The sequence below is a fragment of the Malus sylvestris genome, chromosome 5 (assembly GCF_916048215.2).
Source record: "Malus sylvestris chromosome 5, drMalSylv7.2, whole genome shotgun sequence".
In the NCBI taxonomy this organism is placed as follows: domain Eukaryota; kingdom Viridiplantae; phylum Streptophyta; class Magnoliopsida; order Rosales; family Rosaceae; genus Malus; species Malus sylvestris.
This window is the reverse complement of record NC_062264.1, coordinates 34572091-34600008: the sequence shown is the minus strand read 5'-3', so window position 1 is coordinate 34600008 and position 27918 is coordinate 34572091. Positions and strand designations below refer to the sequence as shown.

The following is a 27918-nucleotide window of genomic DNA, read 5'->3' as shown; positions in this document are numbered from 1 at the left end:
ATAGATGTTGTGATTTTCTTTATAATTATAAGAGTATAATCATTAGAGTTGTTGTGTTATTTTCATATTTTCTAATATTGCTTTAACAGTGTATTCAAGTCAAACGTCAAACGGCAAACGTCAAACGTGGGGTTCCTCTCTCCGCCTAATTTTTCCACCAATAAAGGCAAAGAGTAATACCAATCAAAGCACGTAAGCTTCCTTTGAGCTGAGGGAATTGGATGACCACAAATTAATTTAGATATTTTACTACTGTATGAAAAAACTTAATTGTCATAGGAAATTGTGAGGCTAAGACAATATAATTGACCCGACTTCTTTGCACTTCCAGTTCTCATGCACTTCCATCTTTTTTTATTTTGTGTGGTCACGGTTAAATCATGTCAACATTTTATATTGAATTTTTTATAAAGATAATAAGACAAAAAAAAATAATAATATAAAATATTGACATTAATAAAAAAAGCAGAGGGGATGTGAGTGAATGGGAACGGAGAGAGCAGAGAAGCCAGGCCCCAATATCATTCTTGGACCGAGTCCGATGTCTACTTCCGATTGAAAACCATTTCCTCAGTTTCACACTGGAAAACAATTTGTCTTCCCTTGAATTTAATGAAAAATGCGAAATCACAATATTGCAGTCGAAAATGACAGAAAAATTCGAAATCATACATGTAAGAAGGGTGTAGAGGGACAATTTGTCTTCCCATGAATTAAATGAAAAAACCATTGAAGGCTTCAACTAAGATGTGCTTGCTTCTCTTCTACTCTTCTTTGCTGCTCATCTTCGCAGCAGTATTCTCCATAGCTGATGACGCCACAAGTACATTTCAGTCCATTAGAGACGGTGAGACTGTAGTTTCAACTGGTGGAACGTTTGAGCTAGGATTTTACAGTCCCGATGCTTCTAATAGACGGTACGTGGGGATATGGTACAAGAAGATATCTGTTACAACCATTGTATGGGTTGCCAACAGAGACACGCCCCTCACTGATTTGTCCGGCGTTTTGAAGGTCACCAACCCCGGAATTCTTGTCCTCAACCACAACATGAGCACAGTTTGGTCCTCGAACACATCGAAAACTGCACAGAATCCAGTGGCACGTCTTTTGGATTCGGGTAATCTTGTCGTGATAGATAGGAGTGATGATGACTCTGAGAACTTTCTGTGGCAAAGTTTTGATTACCCTGGCGATACATTCTTACCAGGTATGAAGCTTGGTAGGAACACAGTAACAGGCTTCAATTGGCATCTTAGATCGTGGAAAAGTCCTCAGGATCCTTCTCAAGGCAATTGTACAAATCAACTTGGTCCCAAAGGATATGCAGAATTATTTCTGAGGGAAGGTTCGGTCATTAAATTTCGGTCTGGACCATGGAATGGAGTCTGGTTCTGTGGAAACCCTCAGTTAAATCCAAACCCTATATACACGTACAGTTTTGTTTCTGAGCCTGATGAAATGTACTACAGTTACAAGCTTCACAACAGCTCAATCTTTTCGAGGTTGATGTTAACTTCACATGGACTTTTGCAGCGCTACACATGGATTGATAGAACCAAAGGTTGGGTTCTTTACCAAACAGTCCAAATTGATAACTGTGATAACTATGCATTATGTGGTGTACATGGTGCATGTAACATCGAAAAGTCCCCGGTTTGTAGCTGTTTGAAAGGATTTACACCGAAGTTTCCGAAAGAATGGGATTTGGTAGATTGGTCTAATGGTTGTGTGAGAAAGACTTCTCTAAATTGCACCGGAGACGTGTTCCAAAAGTACTCGGGGTTGAAATTGCCTAGCACAGAACAATCCTGGTTTAACAGAAGTACGAACCTCAAGGAATGTGAGATGGTGTGCATGAAGAACTGCTCCTGCACGGCTTATACAAATTTGGATATCCGGGATGGAGGAACTGGGTGCTTGCTTTGGTACGGTGATCTAATTGATATAAGATACATTGCTGAAAACGGGCAAGATATTTATATAAGAATGGCCGCAGCAGAACAAGGTATGTAAAAAGCACTTGTTGGTGACTATGCATTTAGTCATAATCATATGCTCGAAACAAAGTCAAGACATAACGAAGTGAAACATTGTACTAATTCGGACAGTTTTAACTGTGAATTTTGACACAATTAGCAATATCTTCTTTTACAATTGTCTCACAAACTAGAAACTATTAGTCGGATGATAGACATTATACATTATTTATTTATTTATTTATTACTCTCCACCTCATAGATTTTTTGTCTTCAAAAATATCATTTGTAGATTATGAAGACGATACAAAGATCAACGCTAAATACTCTGAATCCAATGCAAAGAAAATGAGGATCATAATAAGCACTACTGTGTTGTCTATCGGACTGCTGATCCTGGGCCTTGCCTTGCTGTTTTATGTTTGGAAGAAGCAGCACCAAAAAGGTGGTAAGTTGGTAGCACTATTCTGCCTCTCTACTTTCCAAACTACATAGTTCGGTTGTATAGGGAATTTTTTTTCACCTGTCACTGCGTCTTTGCAGGAAAACTAGGTCGCAACCAAAAGGAGGATCTGGAATTACCGTTATTTGACTTGATGACTATAGTTTCTGCAACCAGTAACTTTTCAATTGAAAACAAACTTGGTGAAGGCGGTTTCGGATCTGTCTTTAAGGTCAAACCAGATAGTCCTTCATAGTTTCGAAGTTGTATAGATACATGTACTTCTGGTCATAATATGGAATGATGGATACAAGTAGTGTGCAAACTACAAAGTATGAATTTTGGTCATAACATACGTTGATGGATTTTAGGGTACGATGGAAGATGGACAAGAAATCGCAGTGAAAAGGCTTTCAAAAAGTTCTAGACAAGGACTCGACGAGTTCAAGAATGAAGTTACACATATTGCCAAACTTCAGCACAGGAATCTAGTGAAACTTCTTGGATGCTGCATTCAAGAAGACGAGATGATATTGATCTACGAGTTCATGCCTAACAAGAGCTTAGACTTCTTTATTTTTGGTTTGACCACTCAAAAACCTTGCATTTAGTTCGATTAGTCCGCTTATGCAAGTAGCCTAGCACGATGTATTTTTTGACAATTGTGAATTATGATATTTTGCAGATCAAAGAAGAAGGATGTTATTAGACTGGTCGAAGCGCTTTGAAATTATTAATGGGATAGCTCGAGGGCTCCTCTATCTTCATCAAGATTCTACATTGAGAGTTATTCATAGAGATCTCAAAGCAAGTAACATTTTATTAGGCAGTGAATTTAACCCGAAAATCTCAGACTTTGGCCTAGCTAGAAGCTTTGGAGGAAATGAAACGAAAGCAAAAACGAAGAAAGTGGTCGGAACATAGTAAGTATCCTAAAACACAATTGTACGAGTCCTTTTTTACGAATTTTCAAAAACACTAATAGAAACTAGAAAGTCTAGATTCTTTGCGTATAAAAACGTTTTTTGACACATTGGTCTACAGCGGTTACATGTCTCCAGAATATGCAATTGATGGTTTCTACTCTATAAAATCCGACGTCTATAGCTTTGGTGTTCTGGTGCTAGAGATAGTGAGTGGGAGCAGAAATAGAGGATTCTCTCATCCAGACCACAAACTCAACCTTCTTGGACATGTGAGTGTGACAGCATCAAATGTCAAGTTAAAAATTCTTATTGCTCTACTTTGTTACTTTTGTTAAGTAGCCTAGTTTGCGTGTTTTAGGCTTGGATGTTATACACAGAAGGCATGCCTCTCAAATTGCTTGATGCATCGGTAGAGGACTCCGTCACTCTGCATGAAGTTGTAAGAACGATTCATGTGGGCCTTTTGTGCGTACAACGGAATCCAGAAGACAGGCCTAGCATGTCAGCTATAGTTCTAATGTTGGGTGGTGGAGGTGTGTTGCCCCCACCTCTAAAACCTGGTTTTTACAGTGAAAGGGATCTGACTGAACTCGAAGTTGGTCATTCTTCTAAAGCATGCTCAGTTAATGAAGTCACTATTTCACTAGTCGAGGCTCGATAAAATATTGGAAATGATTTTTGTACGCACTTCTATCTTTATTTTGTCTCTTGATTTTCCTATAACTTCTTCAATTGGAAGACAATGTTATATAAGTCATTGTCACATAGATGCACTCTTCAGGCCGATTCATAAAAGTTTGTGAATGTGATCGGAACTGTCATATTATAAATCGATTCGTAAAGATTTTCAACAAAAAAATAAAAATAAAATATGATGTTGTTTAGTCATTGAGCTATATAAAAACATATGATAGAAATTGATAAAAGTATTATGAATTGTTTCTGAGATATTTTTATTCTTGAGTGGCCAAGCATTGTTCATTTTTAAGGCCAAAAAAAAAAAATTTAACGTAAAAAAATTCCAATAGATTTCAGTATGCGGCTAGAACAAATTTTCATCAATTGGAACATTTTCGAAACGTTTTAAATGAATTCTGAAAAATTTTACAAAACAACGAAAGTTCTATGAAAATAAGTTTTATGACGGTTTTGTTGAATTCCCCAAAACAGATTAAAAACCCCAAATAACAATTGTATATAAAATAGAAAGTAATGTTATCTACACACAAATTTTTACTTATGACACATCCTTTCAATATTTGCTCCTCGAATTGAGTAAATTGAAAAAAATCAAGGCTAAACATTAATAAAAATATTTGAAATAAAAATAGACGTGTGAATAACAATAGTTACTTCTTACGTAAATTTCTCTAGCATAAGACGCGGAAAGACATGTCTAAGTATGTGATATGGCTTTCGACAACCTCTGTGTTCCGTCACTTCCAAATCCAAAATTTTCATCTCATCACCAAGTTTTCGTTGCCGCAAGTCAAATCCACCATTAAGATGTAACCGTAAATAAAAAAAAAGCACTGTGTTGTGTGTTCCTCTCCTCTCGTCCTTTTGTAAAGCCCTAATCTTCCCCTGAATTTAACATTTTCTACCAATAAAGGTCAGTTCTTTCTCTCTCTCTGTTTGTTTTGAGAATTGGGAATTTCCCGTGTTCTTGAACCATTTCTATATTTACTAGATGGAAGTAAAGGAAACAAATTGTTCCAGTTTTTTTTTCCACTTTTTGAATTGAGTTAGTTGATGGGTAACAATAAATGAAGCTAAAATCTGGATTGCAAATTGTTGCCAATTGGTCTTATGGGCTCTTGCCACTTATGATTTGTTTATTTGAAAATTGGGGAGAAAAGTAGTACAATTTTTTAAACAAACCCAACATTTTAACAGTTGCATAAATCTTAATGGAGACAGTAATCGTTCCTCGCTGCATCGAGTGTGTTTAAAGATTTTCAATCTTCTGTATGAGCAAAGACTACCCCGTTTGGACAATATACTTGGAAGGAATATGGTTTAGTGTCTGGAAGAGTGTTTCCGGTCGATGCTGTAGCATTTAGTCTTCATCTTGCAGAACTGTTAAGCAATTTTACTTTTTTCGTATCAGACAATCGTTTGACTTAGCCACACTGCTAGTTTGTGTTGAGTTTAGATGACATTGTGGCAGATTTTGGACATCACTTCAATTTCCTGACTAACGAGATTATTAGATCCAAGTTTAATAAGAAAAGTTTTTGTCTTGGTTGCTCATACTAGTAATTTGGAAAACTTGGTTTCTAACTTTATCCATACATAGGTAAAATGTCCCCTCGGCATGCAACGTATCATAGATCTTGCATTTCTAGCATACATATACGATCAATAGTTGAGCAGCTTGACATTTTTAAGGACCTTAGGAGAGCACTTTTTCAATATAAAACGTTCATATATGTACACACATGTATTTGTACGTATATATTTATGCTTCATATACTTTCTTTCTTTACAGTACGTAGATGGTTCAGTTTTTGTGGCTTCAACTTAGGGGTCAAGGAGTTCCTAAATTCTCATTAAAAAAGAGAGGAGATTCTGATTGATGAATGATTATGCTGTTTTCAGTTTATTAATTTTGAGTTATGTCAGTGGTAACCTGTGCCTCTCTTCAAAATCAGGTAGCAAGTATACCCAAAGGGTGTCATGGCAAGTAATGGCCTGCCATCTCTAGGTCGTGTGAAGCTAACTGATCTGGCACCTGCTGAAGGCCTTCCATCAGATTCTTACAGACTATCTGTTTCAACTTTGTCACAATCACTAGCACTCTATTCTGCTGCCATCATTCAGTTTCCAGTGAGTGATGGGGCACTTTTGAGGTCGGGTTTAGATTCGGCTCGCCTCTACTTCCACCAGAAAGCATCATACCCAGCTGCAGATATGGTTAATAACAATGACCCTCGTGACTGGTGCAAGACTTCCGGTTATAATGCAGATCCTCAATTGTGGCTAGAAACCTATGATTACAGACCTGGACTCACTCCTTTAGAGCCCGACAACACAATGGAATTTGCTCCAGCAGCTTTACCAGATATATTTTCACTGCTTGCAAAGGCAGCTCGAGATATATTGGACACTATCAGCTTCTATTTGAACTTGAGGAGTTCACCATTTACTGAAGTACTTGATAATGTTCCCTTAAGAAACAGGTAAATATCTTCTTCAGTATTATCTGTCTGTTGTCATGCAAGGCCATCATTTCAGGTTACATAACACCATAGTTTTACGACCCAAGAGGATGGCCAGTTGGTTATGTTTTCTGACCATGAGCATCAAGTTGACAAAAGCTTGATATCTCTTGTCAAGTCAGACAAGGCTGGTCTACACATAAAGGACTTTCAGGGTCGTTGGGTTCTTGTGGAAGACGATCTTGGTCCTCAAGAAGCTATTGTTTACCCTGGACTCGCACTCTATCAGGCAACTGCAGGATATGTTAACCCTGCACTACAGAGAACGGAGACTGCTAATACACAGAGCAACTTGTTTAGGCGATGTTCTTTGGCTTTTAAATTCATGCCTAAATCCATGACCAGTCTTAGTTGTTCAGAGATGAGAGCTGCTGGTCATGGGGTTGAAGCTCAGTTCCAGCTTCCAGTAGCGGTTGATGACTTTATGCAGAGATCTCACCCCACCGATCAACTCTTTAACAGACACAGTTTCCAAAGTTCCAATTTCCATGCAGCACAAGATGGTATGCTGCATTTAATCTTCTTTACCAATTGCCTGCTTGTTACATACTGTAAATTGATTTCATGAATGCAATTTTTTTAATGACAGCTTACTTTAATTAGGATTGGTCTTACTGACTGAATGAAGCACATGCACACACTAAAAATAAGTTCAATGTATAAGCTAAATTAAGTCCAACTCTATTGATAGTAATCATCAACTACTTAATAGTTTTTGCATTTCTGCTGTCATAACAAGGATCTTCAATCTAGTTTTATCTTCTAAAAATTATATCCGTCTCTTGAGTCCTCTTGATATTGGATTGCACGTGTTTATGTGTATCTCTTATGTGAGAAGCTTTTAACAGCAGGTCCTTGGATCGATGAAATGCTGGTACAGGATCTATGAAGCCTTTGTTGAGGAGGAGAAAGAGTGAAAGAAACAAACCTCTGCCACCTTCCAAGAGATTATGGGTCGAGGCCCAGAGAGTCCTGAAGGAAAGGGTTCAAGACATTGCAGACAAGAAGGGAATCAAGCTGAGGTTCTGCAACGTGAAGGAGTGTGAAAATCACATTCAGACACTTGATAGCCCCCGTGCCAATATAAGAATGGAGATTGGGTGGCCAAACGGGGTGCCATTTGTTCATTCCCATGATCTCCCCAACAAGGCTATGAACCTATGAACCTGGTTGGACAGCTACTCATGACATGGAGTTAAGTATAACCGAACCTGGACAGGCTGGCTAGTCAACACTCGGTTAATTGTAATTGTAAGTCCCAAAAAATTATCATTTTTGTTATCTCTCCTTCTGTTTTGGATTTTGTTATGATTTTTATGTGATGTTCATATGTGCACTCGAATTAATGTTTTCTGTTCTTATTTTTATCCCAGTGGCTAGAAAGTGATTTTGTTGTTGTTGTGAATATATATGTGAACATATAATATCACCGTTTGGAGTGAATTGAATTCATTTTAAATTTTCTTAAATGTATTGATTATCAGATGTCATAGTTTGTGATATATTGTAATATGATTTGAACGATTATTATTAATTTTAATTTTTCAAGATCAGAGCAGCAATATGACGATATGGGTATGAATAACATCTTTTATGTGTTTGAATTCGAATGTGTTTACTAGAATAATTATGTTTGTTTGATTGTAGGGATCTTATTAAAAAGCAAGGAAGAGTAATTGAATTAGATTATTGCGAAGCTTTGACAGAGAAACCGAAATAAGAGTTGGATAAGATAGATGGTAAGTAAGTGGGTTTGATATTTAATATTGCTGAGTTAATTTCTGTAGATTATTAAATGCTTGAATATGCCTATCAGGTTGTAGTGGAATCTCTCACTAGAAAAGAGAGGCTACACTTGAAATTGAGCGATCACAAAATTAGGATGAGCACAAAAGAGTTCAAAAAGAGCTTTCAAGTGCTTACTCAGAAGGTAAAGTAGAATATGCATTCCTTTCCTCCTTTTGCTTCCATGTTGGCAAGTATGGAGTTGCGTTACAAGTATTTTAATCTGAAGTATTGCATATCACGGTCGATATTGCAGTTGACATGGATGATGAAATTTAAACCCAGAGCCTTAGGCAGATTACATTAAAATACTGTTCTCGAGTGTTGCATATTGCTTATTCTTTACCAGTAATGATCATAACCATTCTGTCCTGTTACAGTTTGCACAAAACTGTGCACAAAAAGGGTATTGTTCGGCTCTGGGAAATATTCACACCAGGGTCACTTAGGGTGCGTTTGGTAAGCGGGATGGGACGGGACGGAACGGGACAAGACGTTCCGTCCCGCCTTTGGTACGCCAAAATAGGGTGGAACGTGCTGTTCCACGGGACAGAATTTGGGTGTTTTTGTGTCCCGCGTCTACCCCCTGGAACAGGTTGTTCCACGCCTGTGGAACACAATATTTTACCATTTTAAGACAAATATACCCCATATCTTTTTCAAAAATTACACCATCTAAATCATTACAAACCCTAAAACAATATCTCTTCTCTCTGCCTTGCCGTTGTCTTCCTCATTCCTCTCCTCTGCATCTCCCCCCTTCGCAACCTTCCTCCTCATCCTCTGCATCTCCCCTTTGCAACCTTCTCTGTGAACTTCAGCTCTGCATCTCCAGTCTAGGTACGATCTGCCTCTCGGTTTCTCTTTCTTTGTATTGCTTCGATCTGCAACTGAAAAAAAAAAATTGCTTCTAGGAGGTCTGATGCGTTTTTCTTTCTGTTCATACTCTTAAATTTTTGGAACCCACTATCCTAATGTATTAGAGTTCCAATCTAGCCTTATATGCAACAGCCATAAACTCACTCAATTTGTTGGGGACACACGAACACTGATTTAGTGAAAACATGCCTCCAAAATATAAGACTTGATTTTGGGATTTCCCTTCTAATTAGTTTGCCGCAGCAATAAAATCAGAAAATTAAAAAACATGTTCATTCCAGGTTCAATCTCGGTCTTCTCCCGTAGCCGCTGCATCTCCAGGTTCGTTTTCTTGATTTTTCCATGGAAAATTTCAATTTTTTTGGGAAAATATGATGATTATGAGAAAATAAGTTAGTTTTCTTGGTTTCTCTGGTTTAACTTGTGCTTGGGAAAAAGAACAAAGTCTGATTTTTAAGGTTTATTACGATTCTGGTTTGTAAAGAATTGGATCTGGTTCCGAGCTGTGCGATTTAGTGGGTTCGGTTGTGAGCTTGGCTTTGTATGATGGAAAAAGCTGGTTCTTTCTGCATTTGGTCAGCTGAAATGTTAATCAGTTTGATGCATTTTAATGGTTATTTTACTGATTATTGGTCAGTGTGTATAATTGAGTTTTGATACATTTGGGTTTTGACCCAAATTGTGTTTTATGAAAGAAGAGATGCTTTGGGTTCGTAAAATTAGTGCAGAATCATCGTTTGTGAAGTGTTTGAGCTAAATATTTTTAGGGGTTTTGGCAAATTCCATAATTTTTTTCACAAAAATTGGGTTCGGCATAAATAACCCTTTGTACTGGGAGTTAAACACACACTGAGAAGCCTTTCTTGCATGGTGAAATCGTAAGAAAATGCGTAGGCTAGATTGGAAAATGGGTTTGAAATGTCCCTCGGTCACTCATCCATATTGGAGAGCTGCATCACTGTGGGTTTTAGAGCATTTCCCTGAGACTGTAACAATTAACATAGATAGTCGAAGAGGTGTCTCTATGGGTGGAAATATTTTGGTAGGAAAAGGGGTTGAAGGGACAATGTAACGTTGCCTGCCAGGGATTTTCTTATTCCTTGTTAGTATTTTCTTTTAGGGGGAAGGGAGAGATGAAATATATAGGTTTTGGCTAACGTTTTTCTTAGTTTTCTATTTGATTCTTGTTTTGCATCGTGCTTCTTTTTCTTGTTAGTTGCTGTTGTATATTGGAAGGTATGGTCATAGTATGCTAAGCAAGTTGTCCTTGTGCATCAGTGGTGTCATTATTTTTCGTTGTAAGAACCTGTTTGTTGGCAATCAGTTGCCAAATTATCGGATATCTTTTTTGTTGTAAAATCATGTCCTTTGTCCAACTTCTTTTCCTCCCCCAGCCTAGTGATTTATTTTCTTGTTGCATACTTTATCCCACTTTATATTCATTGTTGGACGCTTTTGATTTTCCATGCTTAGCATCTTTAGCAGCTGCGATTCTTCATAAGGCCAAAGCTGCTAAAGATGGAATTGAATGATAATGCTTTTTCATTATTTAGGATGTACAAAACATGTGAGACTTGATAGACACGATAATGCTCTGTGGTTGATTACTTGGTGCGTTTCTTTTGTAAAAGTTGCCCTTGTCTTTAACCATGTCAGACATCATGTAAGTTTGTAACTGCTTTGCTAGGAGGGAAGCATGCATGGGGTTTAGGAAAAACTATGTGAAAGATTGTGACTTGCAAGCAGTTTTACTAGTGTGTGTGATTGTAAAAGATGGTCTATTGAAGTTTATTTGGTGTTCTCATATGCTTATCTCTCCTCCTTGTATACAGGGAGTTCTATCGTGTTGAATGAATTACCATTTGAAAAAAAAAAAAAAACATGATTTGGAATTATCACAAGATTGGTCATTCATGGCTTGTTGATAAATTTGTGTACTTTTTATGTTTTATTATTACTTACCAATGCTCTTTGCTTTTTGTTTTCTAGGTCTCCATGTATGTTGTTGCAGCACATCAGATTATCTTAAAGATCCAGTCTTGTCCCAAATAGCCTTTTATTAGATGAATACTCAAGAAACATAAAGTTATTGCTTCAGGCCATGGGTCTGTTGACTGATATGTACACATCAGTATGGCTCTACAGACACATCAGCATGAAGGTTACACATCAGCAAGGCACACATCAGCGAGGCAGTTAGTTTGTTGAGATTGTAGGAAGGCTGTTAGTCTGTTGGGATTTGTAGGGATAAGAAAGTTGGTAAGTAGCTTATGAGTGAAGCAAAGAATACTTGTATAAATAACGAACGCCTCTCTCTGGAATTCCTTCATTGTTCAAGGAATACAATCTTTAGTCATTCACTTTCTCTCTCTAAATTCTTTGCCATTGTTTTTCGTTTTGCTTCTTCTGCCATGTCTTCAGTCAATAATTGGCATAACATATATTATCGCGTAACATATCTTTAGCCATGTGCTACTGTAAAAAATATATCATAGATAAGTATATGTGTTCAAATATGAACAAGTTAATACACATATCTCCATTTCTTTATTTTTGACGTCTCTTGCAACTGGGTTGAAGAACTATTTCTCCTTTTGAATTGTATTGTGTAATTATTTTTGTTTCTATAGTAGAGTATCGACATAATAAAATATATAATAATCAAATCAAAAGTTGCATGTAGGTGTATAGACCATGGTGCGAGTGATGCAGGTGAAGCTTTGTTCAGAACCATCTGGGAGAAGCAGGGTTTGTTGAGCTTCCAAAAACTGGTTTTCTCAAGGAGGCAGCTTTGGAGCTGTACAAAGTGTCAAAGCACCTACGTATCAGAAGAAAGGAGGAGGAACAAAGTGAAGAAACAAACCCATTTTCTTTTTGCTACGTTTTATACAGTTCCAAAACTCTGGGCTGTTTTGCTACGTTTGTATATATATATATATATATATATGATACTGATGTGGTTATAAGAAATAAGAAAGTGACTTCAAATGCCCAGTTCATTTGAGTCGTATCTTTTCCGTGTGAATATTAATAATCAGATCAAATTTTTTGAACTAAACTGTAAATTTTGTGGGTTGAAAAAAAATGAAACAATAGGTTTTCGTAATACATTTGGAAATGAACATATTATTATGCTTTGGTAATATAATGCTCTCTTAATTTTATTATGTAATTTGCTTCTGTAGTACGATGATCTCTTAACTTGCTTTTGCAGATCTTCTTTGGTTCCTAATTAAGCTCGCTCTGTGATTCCCCATCTTCAAATAATTTGGTTGAAAATCATTAATACACATGGAAATGGGTTTAAAATGTTTGTTGATGGCTGTATTGCTGCCAAATATTTGTTAGATGGTTTGGAATGGAGAAGTTGGTTGATTTAGAGAAACTGAATACACATGGAATTTTGAAAGAGTTTTGATCTTTGGATTGGTTTAAACTAATTTCTTGACAATCAAGAGTAGTGGAGTGATCTTTTGGTATTCCATTGAACAATTTTTGTCATATTTTATCAATGTAAATGACAGTATTTCTTAACATTTTTTTCATGTAAATAACCCAAAGTTTCGTAATCTTTCGTATTTAAGTACTGCTGTCAATCGAAAATCACAAAAACTACCTAAGTGGAATGTGTTGATCTAATATTTTATGTACATAGATAGCCAAAACTTCTACGATTTTTATGTGGAGTATCAATTAAATATAGCAATGAGTTGTATTAATCTTCTTGACACAATCTTTTATATCTTTCAAATATAATGCTTTTTACAATTTTTAATCCTGCAACAACGTGCGGCCAATAATTTTTAGTATAAACTAAAGAAAATGACAGGGTACCAAATTGATCCATTACATGTGTAACAGATTGACTTTGAAAATGAAAAACTTAACGTGATTAGGGAGATAGACACAATGAGATATACAACCAGTTACAGGGAATATTATCGCCCACCGAAGACGCTCTTATTGATACTTTCTAACGTGGGATTAATCTTGAATTACAAGAATTGAAAAGGAAAGAAAACGATATCGAATACAAGACTAATGCGAGAGAGTACACCAATCAGACATTTAAGTTTCCTTTGAGCCGAGGGAACTGGATATGACCACATATTAATTCGGATATTTTCTACTAGATGAACAATCTTAGTTGTCATAGTGAAATATCCGGCTACGACAACATCATTCTTAACCGAATGCGAAGTCTACTTCGGATTGAAGACAACTTTCTCACGCACCCGACTATTCAACAATATTGAACTTGAAAATGATTGGTTGCTTGCAGGAAAAGGTATCAACGTTATTTCAATAAGGTGTTCAAATGACAGACAATATTCAGTGCTTTCCCATGAAGTTTATGAAAAATCCGTCAAATGCTTTAGCTAAGATGTGCTTGCTTCTTTTCTACTCTTCTTTGCTGCTCATGGTCGCAGCCGTAATCTCCACAGCTGATGACGCCACGAGTACATTTCAGTCCATTAGAGACGGTGAGACTGTAGTTTCAACTGGCGGTACGTTTGAGCTAGGATTTTACTATCCTGATGCTTCTAATAGACGGTACGTGGCGATATGGTACAAACAGATATCTGTTACAACCATTGTGTGGGTTGCCAACAGAGACAAGCCCCTCGCTGATATGTCCGGCGTTTTGAAGGTCACCAACCCCGGAATTCTTGTCCTCAACCACAACATGAGCACAATTTGGTCCTCCAACACATCGAGAACTGCACAGAATCCAGTGGCACGTCTTTTGGATTCGGGTAATCTTGTCGTGATAGATAGGAGTGATGACGACTCTGAGAACTTTCTGTGGCAAGGTTTTGATTACCCTGGCGATACATTCTTACCAGGTATGAAGATTGGTAGGAACACAGTTACAGGCTTCAATTGGCATCTTAGATCGTGGAAAAGTCCTCAGGATCCTTCTCAAGGAAATCGTACATCTCAACTTGGTCCCAAGGGATATGCAGAATTATTTGTGAGGGAAGGTTCGGTCATTAAATATCGGTCTGGACCATGGAATGGAGTCGGGTTCAGTGGAAGCCCTCAGTTCAATCCAAACCCTATATTCACATACAGTTTTGTTTCTGAGCCTGATGAAATGTACTACAGTTACAAGCTTCACAACAACTCAATCTTTTCGAGGGTGGTGTTAACTTCAGATGGACTTGTGCAGCGCTACACATGGATTGATAGAACCAGAGGTTGGGTTCTTTACCAATCAGCCAAAATTGATGACTGTGTAAACTATGCATTGTGTGGTGTACATGGTGCATGTAACATTGAAGAGTCCCCGGTTTGTAGCTGTTTGAAAGGATTTACACCAAAGTTCCCGAAAGAATGGGATTTGGTGGATTGGTCTCATGGCTGTGTGAGAAAGACTTCTCTAAATTGCACCGGAGACATGTTCCAAAAGTACTCGGGGGTGAAATTGCCTAGCACAGAACAATCATGGCATAACAAAAGTATGAACCTCAAGGAATGTGAGATGGTGTGCATGAAGAACTGCTCCTGCACGGCTTATACAAATTTGGATATCCGGGATGGAGGAACTGGGTGCTTGCTGTGGTACGGTGATCTAATTGATATAAGATACACTGCTGAAAACGGGCAAGATATTTATATAAGAATGGCCGCAGCAGAACAAAGTACGTAAAAAACACCTTTTGGTGACTATGCATTTAGTCATAATCATATGCTCGAAACAAAGTCAAGACATAACGAAGTGAAACATTGTACTAATTCTAACAGTTTTAACTTTGAATGTTGACACAATTAGCAATATCCTCTATTAGAATTGTCTCACAAACTAGAAACTATTAGTTGGATGATAGACATTATACAGTTTTTATTTATTTGTTTTTTACTCTCCGACTCATAGATTTTCTGTTTTCATAAATATCATTTGTAGATCATGAAGACGATACAAAGATCAACGCTAAATACTCTGAATCCAATGAAAAGAAAATGAGAATCATAATAAGCACTATTGTGTTGTCTATCGGATTGCTGATCCTGGGCCTTTCTCTGTTGTTTTATGTTTGGAAGAAGCAGCACCAAAAAGGTGGTAAGTTGGTTGTACTATTGTGCCCCTCTTCTTTCCAAACTACATAGTTCAGTTGTATAGGGAATTTTTTTCACCTGTCACTGCGTCTTTGTAGGAAAACTGGGACGCAACCAAAATGAGGATCTGGAATTACCGTTATTTGACTTGATGACTATAGTTTCTGCAACCAATAACTTTTCAAATGAAAACAAACTTGGTGAAGGCGGTTTCGGATCTGTCTTTAAGGTAAAACTAGATAGTCCTTCATAGTTTCGAAGTTGTATAGATACATGTAATTCTGGTCAGAATATGGAATGATGGATACAAGTAGTGTGCAAACTACAAAATATGAATTTTGGTCATAACATACGTTGATGGATTTTAGGGTACGATGCAAGATGGACAAGAAATCGCAGTGAAAAGGCTTTCAAAAAATTCTAGACAAGGACTCAACGAGTTCAAGAATGAAGTTACACATATTGCCAAACTTCAGCACAGGAATCTAGTGAAGCTTCTTGGATGCTGCATTCAAGAAGATGAGATGATACTGATCTACAAGTTCATGCCTAACAAGAGCTTAGACTTCTTTATTTTTGGTTTGACCACTCCAAAACCTTGCATTTAGTTCAATTAGTCCACTTATGCTAGCAACCTAGCACGATGTATTTTTTGACAATTGTGAATTATGATATTTTGCAGATCAAACAAGAAGGATATTATTAGACTGGGCGAAGCGCTTTGAAATTATTAATGGGATAGCTCGAGGGCTCCTCTATCTTCATCAAGATTCTAGATTGAGAGTTATTCATAGAGATCTCAAAGCAAGTAACATTTTATTAGGCAGTGAATTTAACCCGAAATCTCAGACTTTGGCCTGGCTAGAAGCTTTGGAGGAATTGAAACGAAGAAAGTGGTCGGAACGTAGTAAGTATCCTAAAACACAATTGTACAGCTCTTTTTTAACGAATTTTTAAAAACACTAATAGAAACTAGAAAGTCTAGATTCTTTGCGTATAAAAATGTTTTTTGACACATTGGTCTGCAGCGGTTACATGTCCCCAGAATATGCAATTGATGGTTTTTACTCTATAAAGTCCGACGTCTATAGTTTTGGTGTTCTGGTGCTAGAGATAGTGAGTGGGAGTAGAAATAGAGGATTCTCTCATCCAGACCACAAACTCAACCTTCTTGGACATGTGAGTGTAACAACATCAAATGTCAAGTTAAAAATTCTTATCGCTCGACTTTACTACTTCTGCTAAGTACACTAGTTTTCGTGTTTTAGGCATGGATGCTACACACAGAAGGCAGGCCTCTCGAACTGCTTGATGCATCGATAGAGGACTCCATCACTCTGCATGAAGTTGTGAGAACGATTCATGTGGGTCTTTTGTGTGTGCAGAGGAATCCAGAAGACAGGCCGAGCATGTCAGCCGCAATTCTAATGTTGGGTAGTGAAGGTGCATTGCCCCCACCTCTAAAACCTGGTTTTTACAGTGAAAGGGATATGAGTGAACTCGAAGCCGGTCATTCTTCTAAATCATGCTCAGCTAATGAAGTCACTATTTCACTAGTCGAGGCTCGATAAAATTTTGGAAATAATTTTCGTACACATTTTCGTCTTTATTTTGTCTCTTGATTTTCCTATAACTTCTTCAATCGGGAGGCAATGTTATATAAGTCATTGTCACATAGCTACACTCTTTAGGCCAATTCACAAAAGTTTGTGAATATGATCGGAAATATCATATTATAAATCGATTCGTAAAGATGATTTTTCAGCAAAAAAAAAAATTATATTGTTTAGTCATTGAGCTATATAAAAACATATGGTAGGAATTGATGAAAGTATTACGAACTGTTTCTGAGGCATTTTCATTCTTGAGTGGCCAAACATTGTTCATTTTTAAGGCAAAAAAAAAAATCAATGGAGAAAAATTCTAACAGATTTTAGTATGTGGCTAGAACAAATTTTCATCAATGGGAACATTTTCGAAACGTTTTAAATGAATTCTGAAAATTTTTACAAAACAACAAAAGTGCTATGAAAATAAGTTTTATGACGGTTTTGTTGAATTCTCCAAAACAAATTAAAAAAATAACAATTGTATATAAAAAAGAGGGTTATGCTATCTACATACTTATTTTTACTTCTCATATGTTCTTTCAATATTCGCTGCTCGGATGGAGTAAATTGGAGAAAATCAAGGCCAAATATTAACAAAGGTATTTGAAAGATAAAAATAAACGTGTGAATAACATTAGCTACTTCTTACATAAATTTCTCCAATTTGAGAAGCGGAAAGACATATCCAAGTAGAAGAAATATTTCAATATGACTAGCATATGAAATGATACAATTCGTATCATTATATAAATAATGAGATATATATATTAAAAAATTAATAACTTAAAAAATAAAATTTCTTACGATTTATATATAAACAAACGATGTACCACCCATTCCGGTCAGAACGAAAAATTTATGGCGTAGGTGATATGGCTTTCGACAACCTCTGTGTTCGGTCACTGCCAAATCCAAAATTTTCATCTCATCACCAAGTTTTGGTTGCCGCAAGTAAAATCCACCATGAAAGTGTAACTGTTAAAAAAATTTGAAAAAAGGCACTGTGTTGTGTGTTCCTCTCCTCTCTCCCTTTTGTAAAGCCCTAATCTTCCCCTGAATTTAACTTTCTTCTGGGTTGGTTGGCGTCTGCAACATTTTCTACCAATGAAGGTCAGTTCTCTCTCTCTCTCTCTCTCTCTCTCTCTCTGTTTGTTTTGAGAATTGGGAATTTCCCGTGTTCTTGAACCATTTCTATATTTATTAGATCAAGTAAAGGAAACAAATTGTTCCAGTTTTTTTTCCACGTTTTGGATTGAATTAGTTGATGGGTAACAATTAATGACGCTAAATCTGGATTGCAAATTGTTGCCAATTGGTCTTATGGGCTCTTGTTTGAAAATTGGGGAGAAAAGTAATACAATTTTTGAAACAAACTCAACATTTTAACAGTTGGATAAATCTTAATGGAGACAGTAATCGTTCGTTGCTGCATCGGGTTTTTTATTCAACAATCTCTAGGTCGTGTGAAGCTAACTGATCTGGCACCTGCTGAAAGCCTTCCATCAGATTCTTACAAACTATCTGTTTCGACTTTGTCACAATCACTAGCACTCTTTTCTGCTGCCATCATTTAGTTTCCAGTGAGTGATGGGGCACTTTTGAGGTCGGGTTTAGATTCGGCTCGCCTCTACTTCCACCAGAAAGCATCATACCCAGCTGCAGATATGGTTAATAACAATGACCCTTGTGACTGGTGCAAGACCTCCGGTTGTAATGCAGATCCTCCATTGTGGCTAGAAACCTATGATTACAGACCTGGACTCACTCCTTTAGAGCCCGACAACACAATGGAATTTCCTCCAGCAGCTTTACCTGATATATTTTCACTGCTTGCAAAGGCAGCTCGAGATATATTGGACGCTATCAGCTTCTATTTGAACTTGAGGAGCTCACCATTTACTGAAGTACTTGATAATGTTCCCTTAAGAAACCGGTAAATATCTTCTTCAGTATTATCTGTCTGTTGTCATGCAAGGCCATCATTTCAGGGGACACAACACCATAGTTTTACGACCCAAGAGGATGGCCAGTTGGTTATGTTTTCTGACCATGAGCATCAAGTTGACAAAAGCTTGATATCTCTTGTCAAGTCAGACAAGGCTGGTCTACACATAAAGGACTTTCAGGGTCGTTGGTTTCTTGTGGACGAAGATCTTGGTCCTCAAGAAGCTATTGTTTACCCTGGACTCGCACTCTATCAGGCAACTGCAGGATATGTTAACCCTGCACTGCAGAGAACGGAGACTGCTAATACACAGAGCAACTTGTTTGGGTGATGTTCTTTGGCTTTTAAATTCATGCCTAAATCCATGACCAGTCTTAGTTGTTCAGAGATGAGAGCTGCTGGTAATGGGGTTGAAGCTCAGTTCCAGCTTCCAGTAGCGGTTGATGACTTTATGCAGAGATCTCACCCCACCAATCAACTCTTTAACAGACACAGTTTCCAAAGTTCCAATTTCCATGCAGCACAAGATGGTATGTTGCATTTAATCTTCTTTACCAATTGCCTGCTTGTTACATACTGTAAATTGATTTCATGAATGCAATTTTTTTAATGACAGCTTAATTTAATTAGGATTGGTCTTACTGACTGAAGCACATGCACACACCAAAAATAAGTTCAATGTATAAGCTAAATTAAGTCCAACTCTATTGATAGAAATCATCAACTACTTAATAGTTTTCGCATTTCTGCTGTCGTAAACAAGGATCTTCAATCTAGTTTTCTCTTCTAAAATTATATCCATCTCTTGAGTCCTCTTGATATTGGATTGCACGTGTTTATGTGTATCTCTTATGTGAGAAGCTTTTAACATTAGGTCCTTGGATCGATGAAATGCTGGAACAGGATCTATGAAGCCTTTGTTGAGGAGGAGAAAGGGTGAAAGAACCAAACCTCTGCCACCTTCCAAGAGATTGTGGGTCGAGGTCCAGAGAGTCCTGATGGAAAGGGTTCAAGACATTGCAGACAAGAAGGGAATCAAGCTGAGGTTCTGCAACCTGAAGGAGTGTGAGAATCACATTCAGACACTTGATAGCCCCTTTGCCAATATAAGAATGGAGATTGGGTGGCCAAACGAGGTGCCATTTGTTCATTCCCATGATCTCCCCGACAAGGCAAAGATCGGTTTCCTTGAAGCCTATGAACCTGGTTGGACAGCTACTCATGATATGGAGTTAAGTCTATCTGAACCTGGACAGGCTGGCCAGTCAACACTCGGTTAATTGTAATTGTAAGTCCCATTCTAGCGATCAAGTAAAAAAGTTCGTATGGGTAGCCAACCGAGACACACCACTGATTCATCAGGTCTACGCACGGTCACCATCCCTGGAATTCTTGTCCTTGTTGATACTAACAAGACAAGCGTTTGGTCCTCGAACACACCAACATCTGAGTCGAATCCAGCAGCACAGCTTTCGGATAGTGAATGGGAAGAGAAACAAAGGATTTTCTCATCCAGGCCACAGCCTCAACCTGCTAGGACATGTAAGTGCTAGCTGTCAAGTTGATAATTTTTCGTCGAATTATGTTAGAGGGACTGTATTCTGACTGCATTAGCTAATGATATACAGTGTGACAGTGACTTCTCTATTAACATCTGGTGACGATAATCTTCCCCTGAATTAACTTTCTTCTGGGTTGGCTGGCTTCTGCAACATTTTCTACCAATAAAGGTCAGTTCTCTCTCTCTCTCTCTCTCTCTCTCTCTCTCTCTCTCTCTATTTCTGTGTTTGTTTTGAGAATTGGGCATTGCCCGTGTTCTTGAACCATTTCTATATTTATTAGATGGAAGTAAAGGAAACAAATTGTTCCAGTTTTTTTTTCCACTTTTTGAATTGAGTTAGTTGATGGCTAGCAATAAATGAAGCTAAAAATCTGGATTGCAAATTGTTGCCAATTGGTCTTATGGGCTCTTGTCACTTATGATTTGCTTGTTTGTAAATTGCGGAGAAAAGTAATGCAATTTTTGAAACAAACCCAACATTTTAACAGTTGCATAAATCTTAATGGAGACAGTAATCGTTTGTCGCTGCATCGAGTGTGTTTAAGGATTTTCAATCTTCTGTATGAGCAAAGACTACCCCGTTTGGACAATATACTTGGAAGAAATATGGTTGCAAGGTTGGTTTAGTGTTTGGACGAGTGTTTCTGGTCGATGCTGTAACTTGTAGTCTTCATTTTGCAGAACTTTAAGCAATTTTATTTGAGAATTGGGCATTTCCTGTGTTGACACAAGACGGGAGTGTGAGGAGCTACAACTGGATTAATAGAGCCCAAGTTTGGGAAGTTTTACTAGGAACACCGGCTGATACATGTGACAACTATGGAATATGTGGGCCAAATGGTGCGTGTAATATTGACAACTCCCCGCTATGTGGTTGCTTGGAAGGATTTAGACCAAATTTTCAACAAAAAGGGGCCTGTCGGGGTGCAACATATGCCTGTATGAGAATGACTCCACTGAAAACTGCTCCTGCACAGCTTTTGCAAATTTGGATATCAGGGCAGGAGGAAGTGGCTGCTCAAGAACTTTCAATGGAAATGGGCAAGATATATACATAAGAATAAGATTGGCTGCATCTGAACCAGGTATGGTGGTGTTTATTGTTTTTTATAATTCCTTATTAATTTTCTGCTTTCAAATACTTCATTACCACTTCAAGCAGACAATGCAAAATCCAAAGTGAAGAAAACGAGAATTGTAGTAACCAGTACTGTGTTGTCTGCTGGACTTTTAATCCTGGGCCTAGCCCTCCTCTTACGTTTTCAGAAGAAGAAGCACCAACAAGATGGTAAGCTATTTGAGTTTCTACTCTTCTACCCCTCTGTTTTCTAAGTTCAGTTCCATAGTACACAATTTACTTCACTATGTGCTTTGCAGGAAAACCGAGATCGGACCAAAGGGAAGATCTGGAGTTACCATTATTTGACTTGGGCACTGTGATTTGTGCTACCAATGATTTTTCAAACCACAATAAAGTTGAGGAGGGTGGCTTTGGATCTGTCTATAAGGTGAAATCACAGTCCGCACAACAATTAGCTTGACATTTGAGCATGTCACTTTAGGAAGAGTAACAGATACAGTTAGCTAGTAGTATGAATTTTGATCATGATACGTGCTGATGAATTTCAGGGTACACTAATGGATGGACAAGAAATAGCTGTGAAAAGTCTATTGAAACATTCGAGGCAAGGACTCAACCGGTTAAAGAATGAGGTTACACATATTGCCAAACTTCAGCGCTGGAATCTAGTGAGGCTTCTAGGATGCTGCATTCAAGAAGATGATGCTGATCTACGAGTTCATGCCTAACAAAAGCTTAGACTTCTTTATTTTCGGTTTGTTTCCCATTTGTAAACTTCCTATGATCCTTTGTCGATTGGCTGTGTAACGGAAGGGAAAGTATTAGACTGTTTTATTGTGATATGCTACTATTATGTACTATTTTGCAGATCAAAGAAAAAGCATCTTACTAGATTGGCCTAAGCGTTTTGACATTATTAATGGGATTGCTCGGCGGCTCCTCTATCTTCATTAAGATTCTAGACTGAGAGTAATTCATCGAGATCTCAAAGCCGGCAACATTCTATTAGACGGTGAATTTAACCCCAAAATTTCAGACTTTGGCCTGGCAAGAAGTTTTGGAGGAAATGAAACTACAGCAGCGATAAATAAAGTGGTTGGAAGAACATAGTAAATAATGTAAAAGTACAATCAGACATTCTATATACCTTGCTTGTAAAATGTAGGTTTTGACACATTGCTTTGCAGTGGTTACATGTCCCCAGAATATGCGATCGATGGGTTCTACTTGATAAAATCTGACATGTATAGCTTTGGTGTTATGGTGCTTGAGATAGTGAAGGGAAAAGAAACAGAGGATTTTCTCATCCAAACCACAGCCTTAACCTGCATGGACATGTAAGTGTCAGCTGTCAAGTTGATCATTTTTCGTCGAATAATACTAGAGGGACTATATTCTGACTGCATCAGCTAATGAAGTACTACTGTGACAGTGACTTCTCTATTAACAACTGGTGACGACAATTCATGTAAAAAATGGATTCGATTCCACTTAAGATCTAAAATGTGGTTTGTCTAGCATTATTATTTGTTTTTACTTGATTCTCTATACTTCTATTTATTCAGTACGATTGGTGGTTGTGATCTTTTAGGCATGGAATTTATACACAGAAGGCAAGTCCATTGAAATGCTCGATACATGAGTAGGAGACTCCAGTAATCCACATGAAGTTTTGCGGTTGATCCATGTGGGTCTTTTATGCGTGCAGTGAAATCCGGCAGATAGGCCAAGCATGCCAGCTGCAGTTCTGATGTTGAGTGGTGAAAGTGCATTGCCTGAACCGGAAAAACCTGGTTTTTACAGTGAAAGGGATCTAGATGACAACAAAGTCGATCCTTGTGCAAACAAGGTTACAGCTTTTTTAGCTAAGGAGGACACTTTTACCGTACTCGAGGCTCGATAGTTCATATTTCATGTTGCTGTTTATTTCATCATAACTTGATCTGATGTCTATTGAAGGGAGTTAAGTTGATCAGATATTTCTTGAGTAATCCTGCTTATGCATTTTCTTGCCTTACATATGCTTTGCTCTGATATCAGCGGTGACTCGATTGGAGAGGAATTCAATCTGATTAGATAATACATTTGAATTACTGTGATTTGGATTCAACAGATAGTCCACTGTATTTTCTAATGTTTACTGCAGTATGGGATGAAGTAATGGTTTTTTTCTTTTCGGCACAACTTAATTAAACACGGTTCAAAAAAAAGTCCAGCATGAAAGGTAATAAGGCAATCAACAAAGCAAACAAGGAAAACACAACCAAAATCAGCAACCAAGAATCAGCAACCAAGAAAATCCGCAGGGAATGGTAGATACAGCGGCATAAGAAATAGAAGTCAGTCGTCCTGGAATCATTCTGAACAAGTCCCGCCAAAATATAAACTAAAGAAAATGACAGGGTACCAAATTAATCCATAACATGTGTAACATATTGACTTTGAAATGAAAAAAATTAACGTGATTTGGGAGATAGACACAATGACCATACAACCAGTTATAGGGACTATTATCGCCCAACGAAGACTCTCTTATTGAAACTTTCTAGCGTGGGATTAATCGTGAATTACAAGAATTGAAAAGGAAAGAAAACGATATCGAATACAAGACTAATGCGAAAGAGTACACCAATCAGACATTTAAGTTTCCTTTGAGCCGAGGGAACTGGATATGACCACATATTAATTCGGATATTTTCTACTAGATGAAAATATCTTAGTTGTCATAGTGAAATATCCGGCTACGACAACATCATTCTTAACCGAATGCGAAGTCTACTTCGGATTGAAGACAACTTTCTCAGTTGTCATAGTGAAATATTGAACTTGAAAATGATTGGTTGCTTGCACGAAAAGTATATACGGACAAACATTCAAATCACACATGTAGAAAGTATATACGGACGATTGAAACATTCAATATTCAGTGGACGATTGAAACATTCAATATTCAGTGCTTTCCCATGAAGTTTATGAAAAATCCGTCAAAAGCTTTAGCTAAGATGTGCTTGCTTCTTTTCTACTCTTCTTTGCTGCTCATGGTCGCAGCAGTATTCTCCACAGCTGATGACGCCACGAGTACATTTCAGTCCATTAGAGACGGTGAGACTGTAGTTTCAACTGGCGGTACGTTTGAGCTAGGATTTTACTATCCTGATGCTCCTAATAGACGGTACGTGGCGATATGGTACAAGCAGATATCTGTTACAACCATTGTATGGGTTGCCAACAGAGACAAGCCCCTCGCTGATTTGTCCGGCGTTTTGAAGGTCACCAACCCCGGAATTCTTGTCCTCAACCACAACATGAGCACAGTTTGGTCCTCCAACACATCGAGAACTGCACAGAATCCAGTGGCACGTCTTTTGGATTCGGGTAATCTTGTCGTGATAGATAGGAGTGATGATGACTCTGAGAACTTTCTGTGGCAAAGTTTTGATTACCCTGGCGATACATTCTTACCAGGTATGAAGATTGGTAGGAACACAGTTACAGGCTTCAATTGGCATCTTAGATCGTGGAAAAGTCCTCAGGATCCTTCTCAAGGAAATCGTACATCTCAACTTGGTCCCAAAGGATATGCAGAATTATTTGTGAGGGAAGGTTCGGTCATTAAATATCGGACTGGACCATGGAATGGAGTAGGGTTCAGTGGAAGCCCTCAGTTCAATCCAAACCCTATATTCACATACATTTTTGTTTCTGAGCCTGATGAAATGTACTACAGTTACAAGCTTCACAACAGCTCAATCTTTTCGAGGGTGGTGTTAACTTCAGATGGACTTGTGCAGCGCTACACATGGATTGATAGAACCAAAGGTTGGGTTCTTTACCAATCAGCCAAAATTGATGACTGTGTAAACTATGCATTGTGTGGTGTACATGGTGCATGTAACATTGAAGAGTCCCCGGTTTGTAGCTGTTTGAAAGGATTTACACCAAAGTTCCCGAAAGAATGGGATTTGGTGGATTGGTCTCATGGCTGTGTGAGAAAGACTTCTCTAAATTGCACTGGAGATGTGTTCCAAAAGTACTCGGGGGTGAAATTGCCTAGCACAGAACAATCCTGGCATAACAAAAGTATGAACCTCAACGAATGTGAGATGGCGTGCATGAAGAACTGCTCCTGCACGGCTTATACAAATTTGGATATCCGGGATGGAGGAACTGGGTGCTTGCTGTGGTACGGTGATCTAATTGATATAAGATACACTGCTGAAAACGGGCAAGATATTTATATAAGAATGGCCGCAGCAGAACAAGGTACGTAAAAAACACCTTTTGGTGACTATGCATTTAGTCATAATCATATGCTCGAAACAAAGTCAAGACATAACGAAGTGAAACATTGTACTAATTCTAACAGTTTTAACTTTGAATGTTGACACAATTAGCAATATCTTCTTTTAGAATTGTCTCACAAACTAGAAACTATTAGTTGGATGATAGACATTATACAGTTTTTATTTATTTGTTTATTACTCTCCGACTCATAGATTTTCTGTCTTCAAAAATATCATTTGTAGATCATGAAGACGATACAAAGATCAATGCTAAATACTCTGAATCCAATGAAAAGAAAATGAGAATCATAATAAGCACTATTGTGTTGTCTACCGGATTACTGATCCTGGGCCTTGCTCTGTTGTTTTATGTTTGGAAGAAGCAGCACCAAAAAGGTGGTAAGTTGGTTGTACTATTGTGCCCCTCTTCTTTCCAAACTACATAGTTCAGTTGTATAGGGAATTTTTTTCACTTGTCACTGCGTCTTTGTAGGAAAACTGGGACGCAGCCAAAATGAGGATCTGGAATTACCGTTATTTGACTTGATGACTATAGTTTCTGCAACAAGTAACTTTTCAATTGAAAACAAACTTGGTGAAGGCGGTTTCGGATCTGTCTTTAAGGTAAAACTAGATAGTCCTTCATAGTTTCGAAGTTGTATAGATACATGTACTTCTGGTCAGAATATGGAATGATGGATACAAGTAGTGTGCAAACTACAAAATATGAATTTTGGTCATAACATACGCTGATGGATTTTAGGGTACGATGGAAGATGGACAAGCAATCGCAGTGAAAAGGCTTTCAAAAAATTCTAGACAAGGACTCAATGAGTTCAAGAATGAAGTTACACATATTGCCAAACTTCAGCACAGGAATCTAGTGAAGCTTCTTGGATGCTGCATTCAAGAAGACGAGATGATATTGATCTACGAGTTCATGCCTAACAAGAGCTTAGACTTCTTTATTTTTGGTTTGACCACTCAAAAACCTTGCATTTAGTTCGATTAGTCCACTTATGCTAGCAACCTAGCACGGTGTATTTTTTGACAATTGTGAATTATTATATTTTGCAGATCAAACAAGAAGGATGTTATTAGACTGGCCGAAGCGCTTTGAAATTATTAATGGGATAGCTCGAGGGCTCCTCTATCTTCATCAAGATTCTAGATTGAGAGTTATTCATAGAGATCTCAAAGCAAGTAACATTTTATTAGGCAGTGAATTTAACCCGAAAATCTCAGACTTTGGCCTGGCTAGAAGCTTTGGAGGAATTGAAACGAAAGCAGAAACGAAGAAAGTGGTCGGAACATAGTAAGTATCCTAAAACACAATTGTACAGCTCTTTTTTAACGAATTTTTAAAAACACTAATAGAAACTAGAAAGTCTAGATTCTTTGCGTATAAAAATATTTTTTGACACATTGGTCTGCAGCGGTTACATGTCCCCAGAATATGCAATTGATGGTTTCTACTCTATAAAGTCCGACGTCTATAGCTTTGGTGTTCTGGTGCTAGAGATAGTGAGTGGGAGTAGAAATAGAGGATTCTCTCATCCAGACCACAAACTCAACCTTCTTGGACATGTGAGTGTGACAGCATCAAATGTTAAGTTAAAAATTCTTATCGCTCGACTCTGCTACTTCTGCTAAGTACACTAGTTTTCGTGTTTTAGGCATGGATGCTACACACAGAAGGCAGGCCTCTCGAACTGCTTGATGCATCGATAGAGGACTCCGTCACTCTGCATGAAGTTGTGAGAGCGATTCATGTGGGTCTTTTGTGTGTGCAGAGGAATCCAGAAGACAGGCCGAGCATGTCAGTCGCAGTTCTAATGTTGGGTAGTGAAGGTGCATTGCCCCCACCTCTAAAACCTGGTTTTTACAGTGAAAGGGATATGAGTGAACTCGAAGCCGGTCATTCTTCTAAAGCATGCTCAGCTAATGAAGTCACTATTTCACTAGTCGAGGCTCGATAAAATTTTGGAAATAATTTTCGTACACATTTTCGTCTTTATTTTGTCTCTTGATTTTCCTATAACTTCTTCAATCGGGAGGCAATGTTATATAAGTCATTGTCACATAGCTACACTCTTTAGGCCAATTCACAAAAGTTTGTGAATATGATCAGAAATGTCATATTATA

At 37.8% G+C, this 27918-nt stretch overlaps 1 protein-coding gene and 2 pseudogenes across 1 annotated transcript; all 3 read left to right on the top strand.

Annotated features, from left to right (window-relative positions):
- Window positions 1–11592, top strand: part of LOC126621146 (uncharacterized) — a 53310-nt pseudogene extending 41718 nt beyond the window's left edge.
- LOC126622818 (uncharacterized) lies at window positions 514–23599 on the top strand (annotated as a pseudogene).
- A 799-nt stretch (window positions 23600–24398) lies between these two features.
- Window positions 24399–27857, top strand: LOC126621143 (G-type lectin S-receptor-like serine/threonine-protein kinase At4g27290). The gene is made up of 7 exons (XM_050289545.1): window positions 24399–25752; window positions 26016–26168; window positions 26266–26396; window positions 26536–26746; window positions 26850–27087; window positions 27209–27359; window positions 27449–27857. The coding sequence occupies exons 1-7, from the start codon at window positions 24453–24455 to the stop codon at window positions 27749–27751; spliced, it is 2487 nt and encodes an 828-aa protein (XP_050145502.1). The 5' UTR covers window positions 24399–24452; the 3' UTR covers window positions 27752–27857.
- Window positions 27858–27918: the final 61 nt, after the last annotated feature.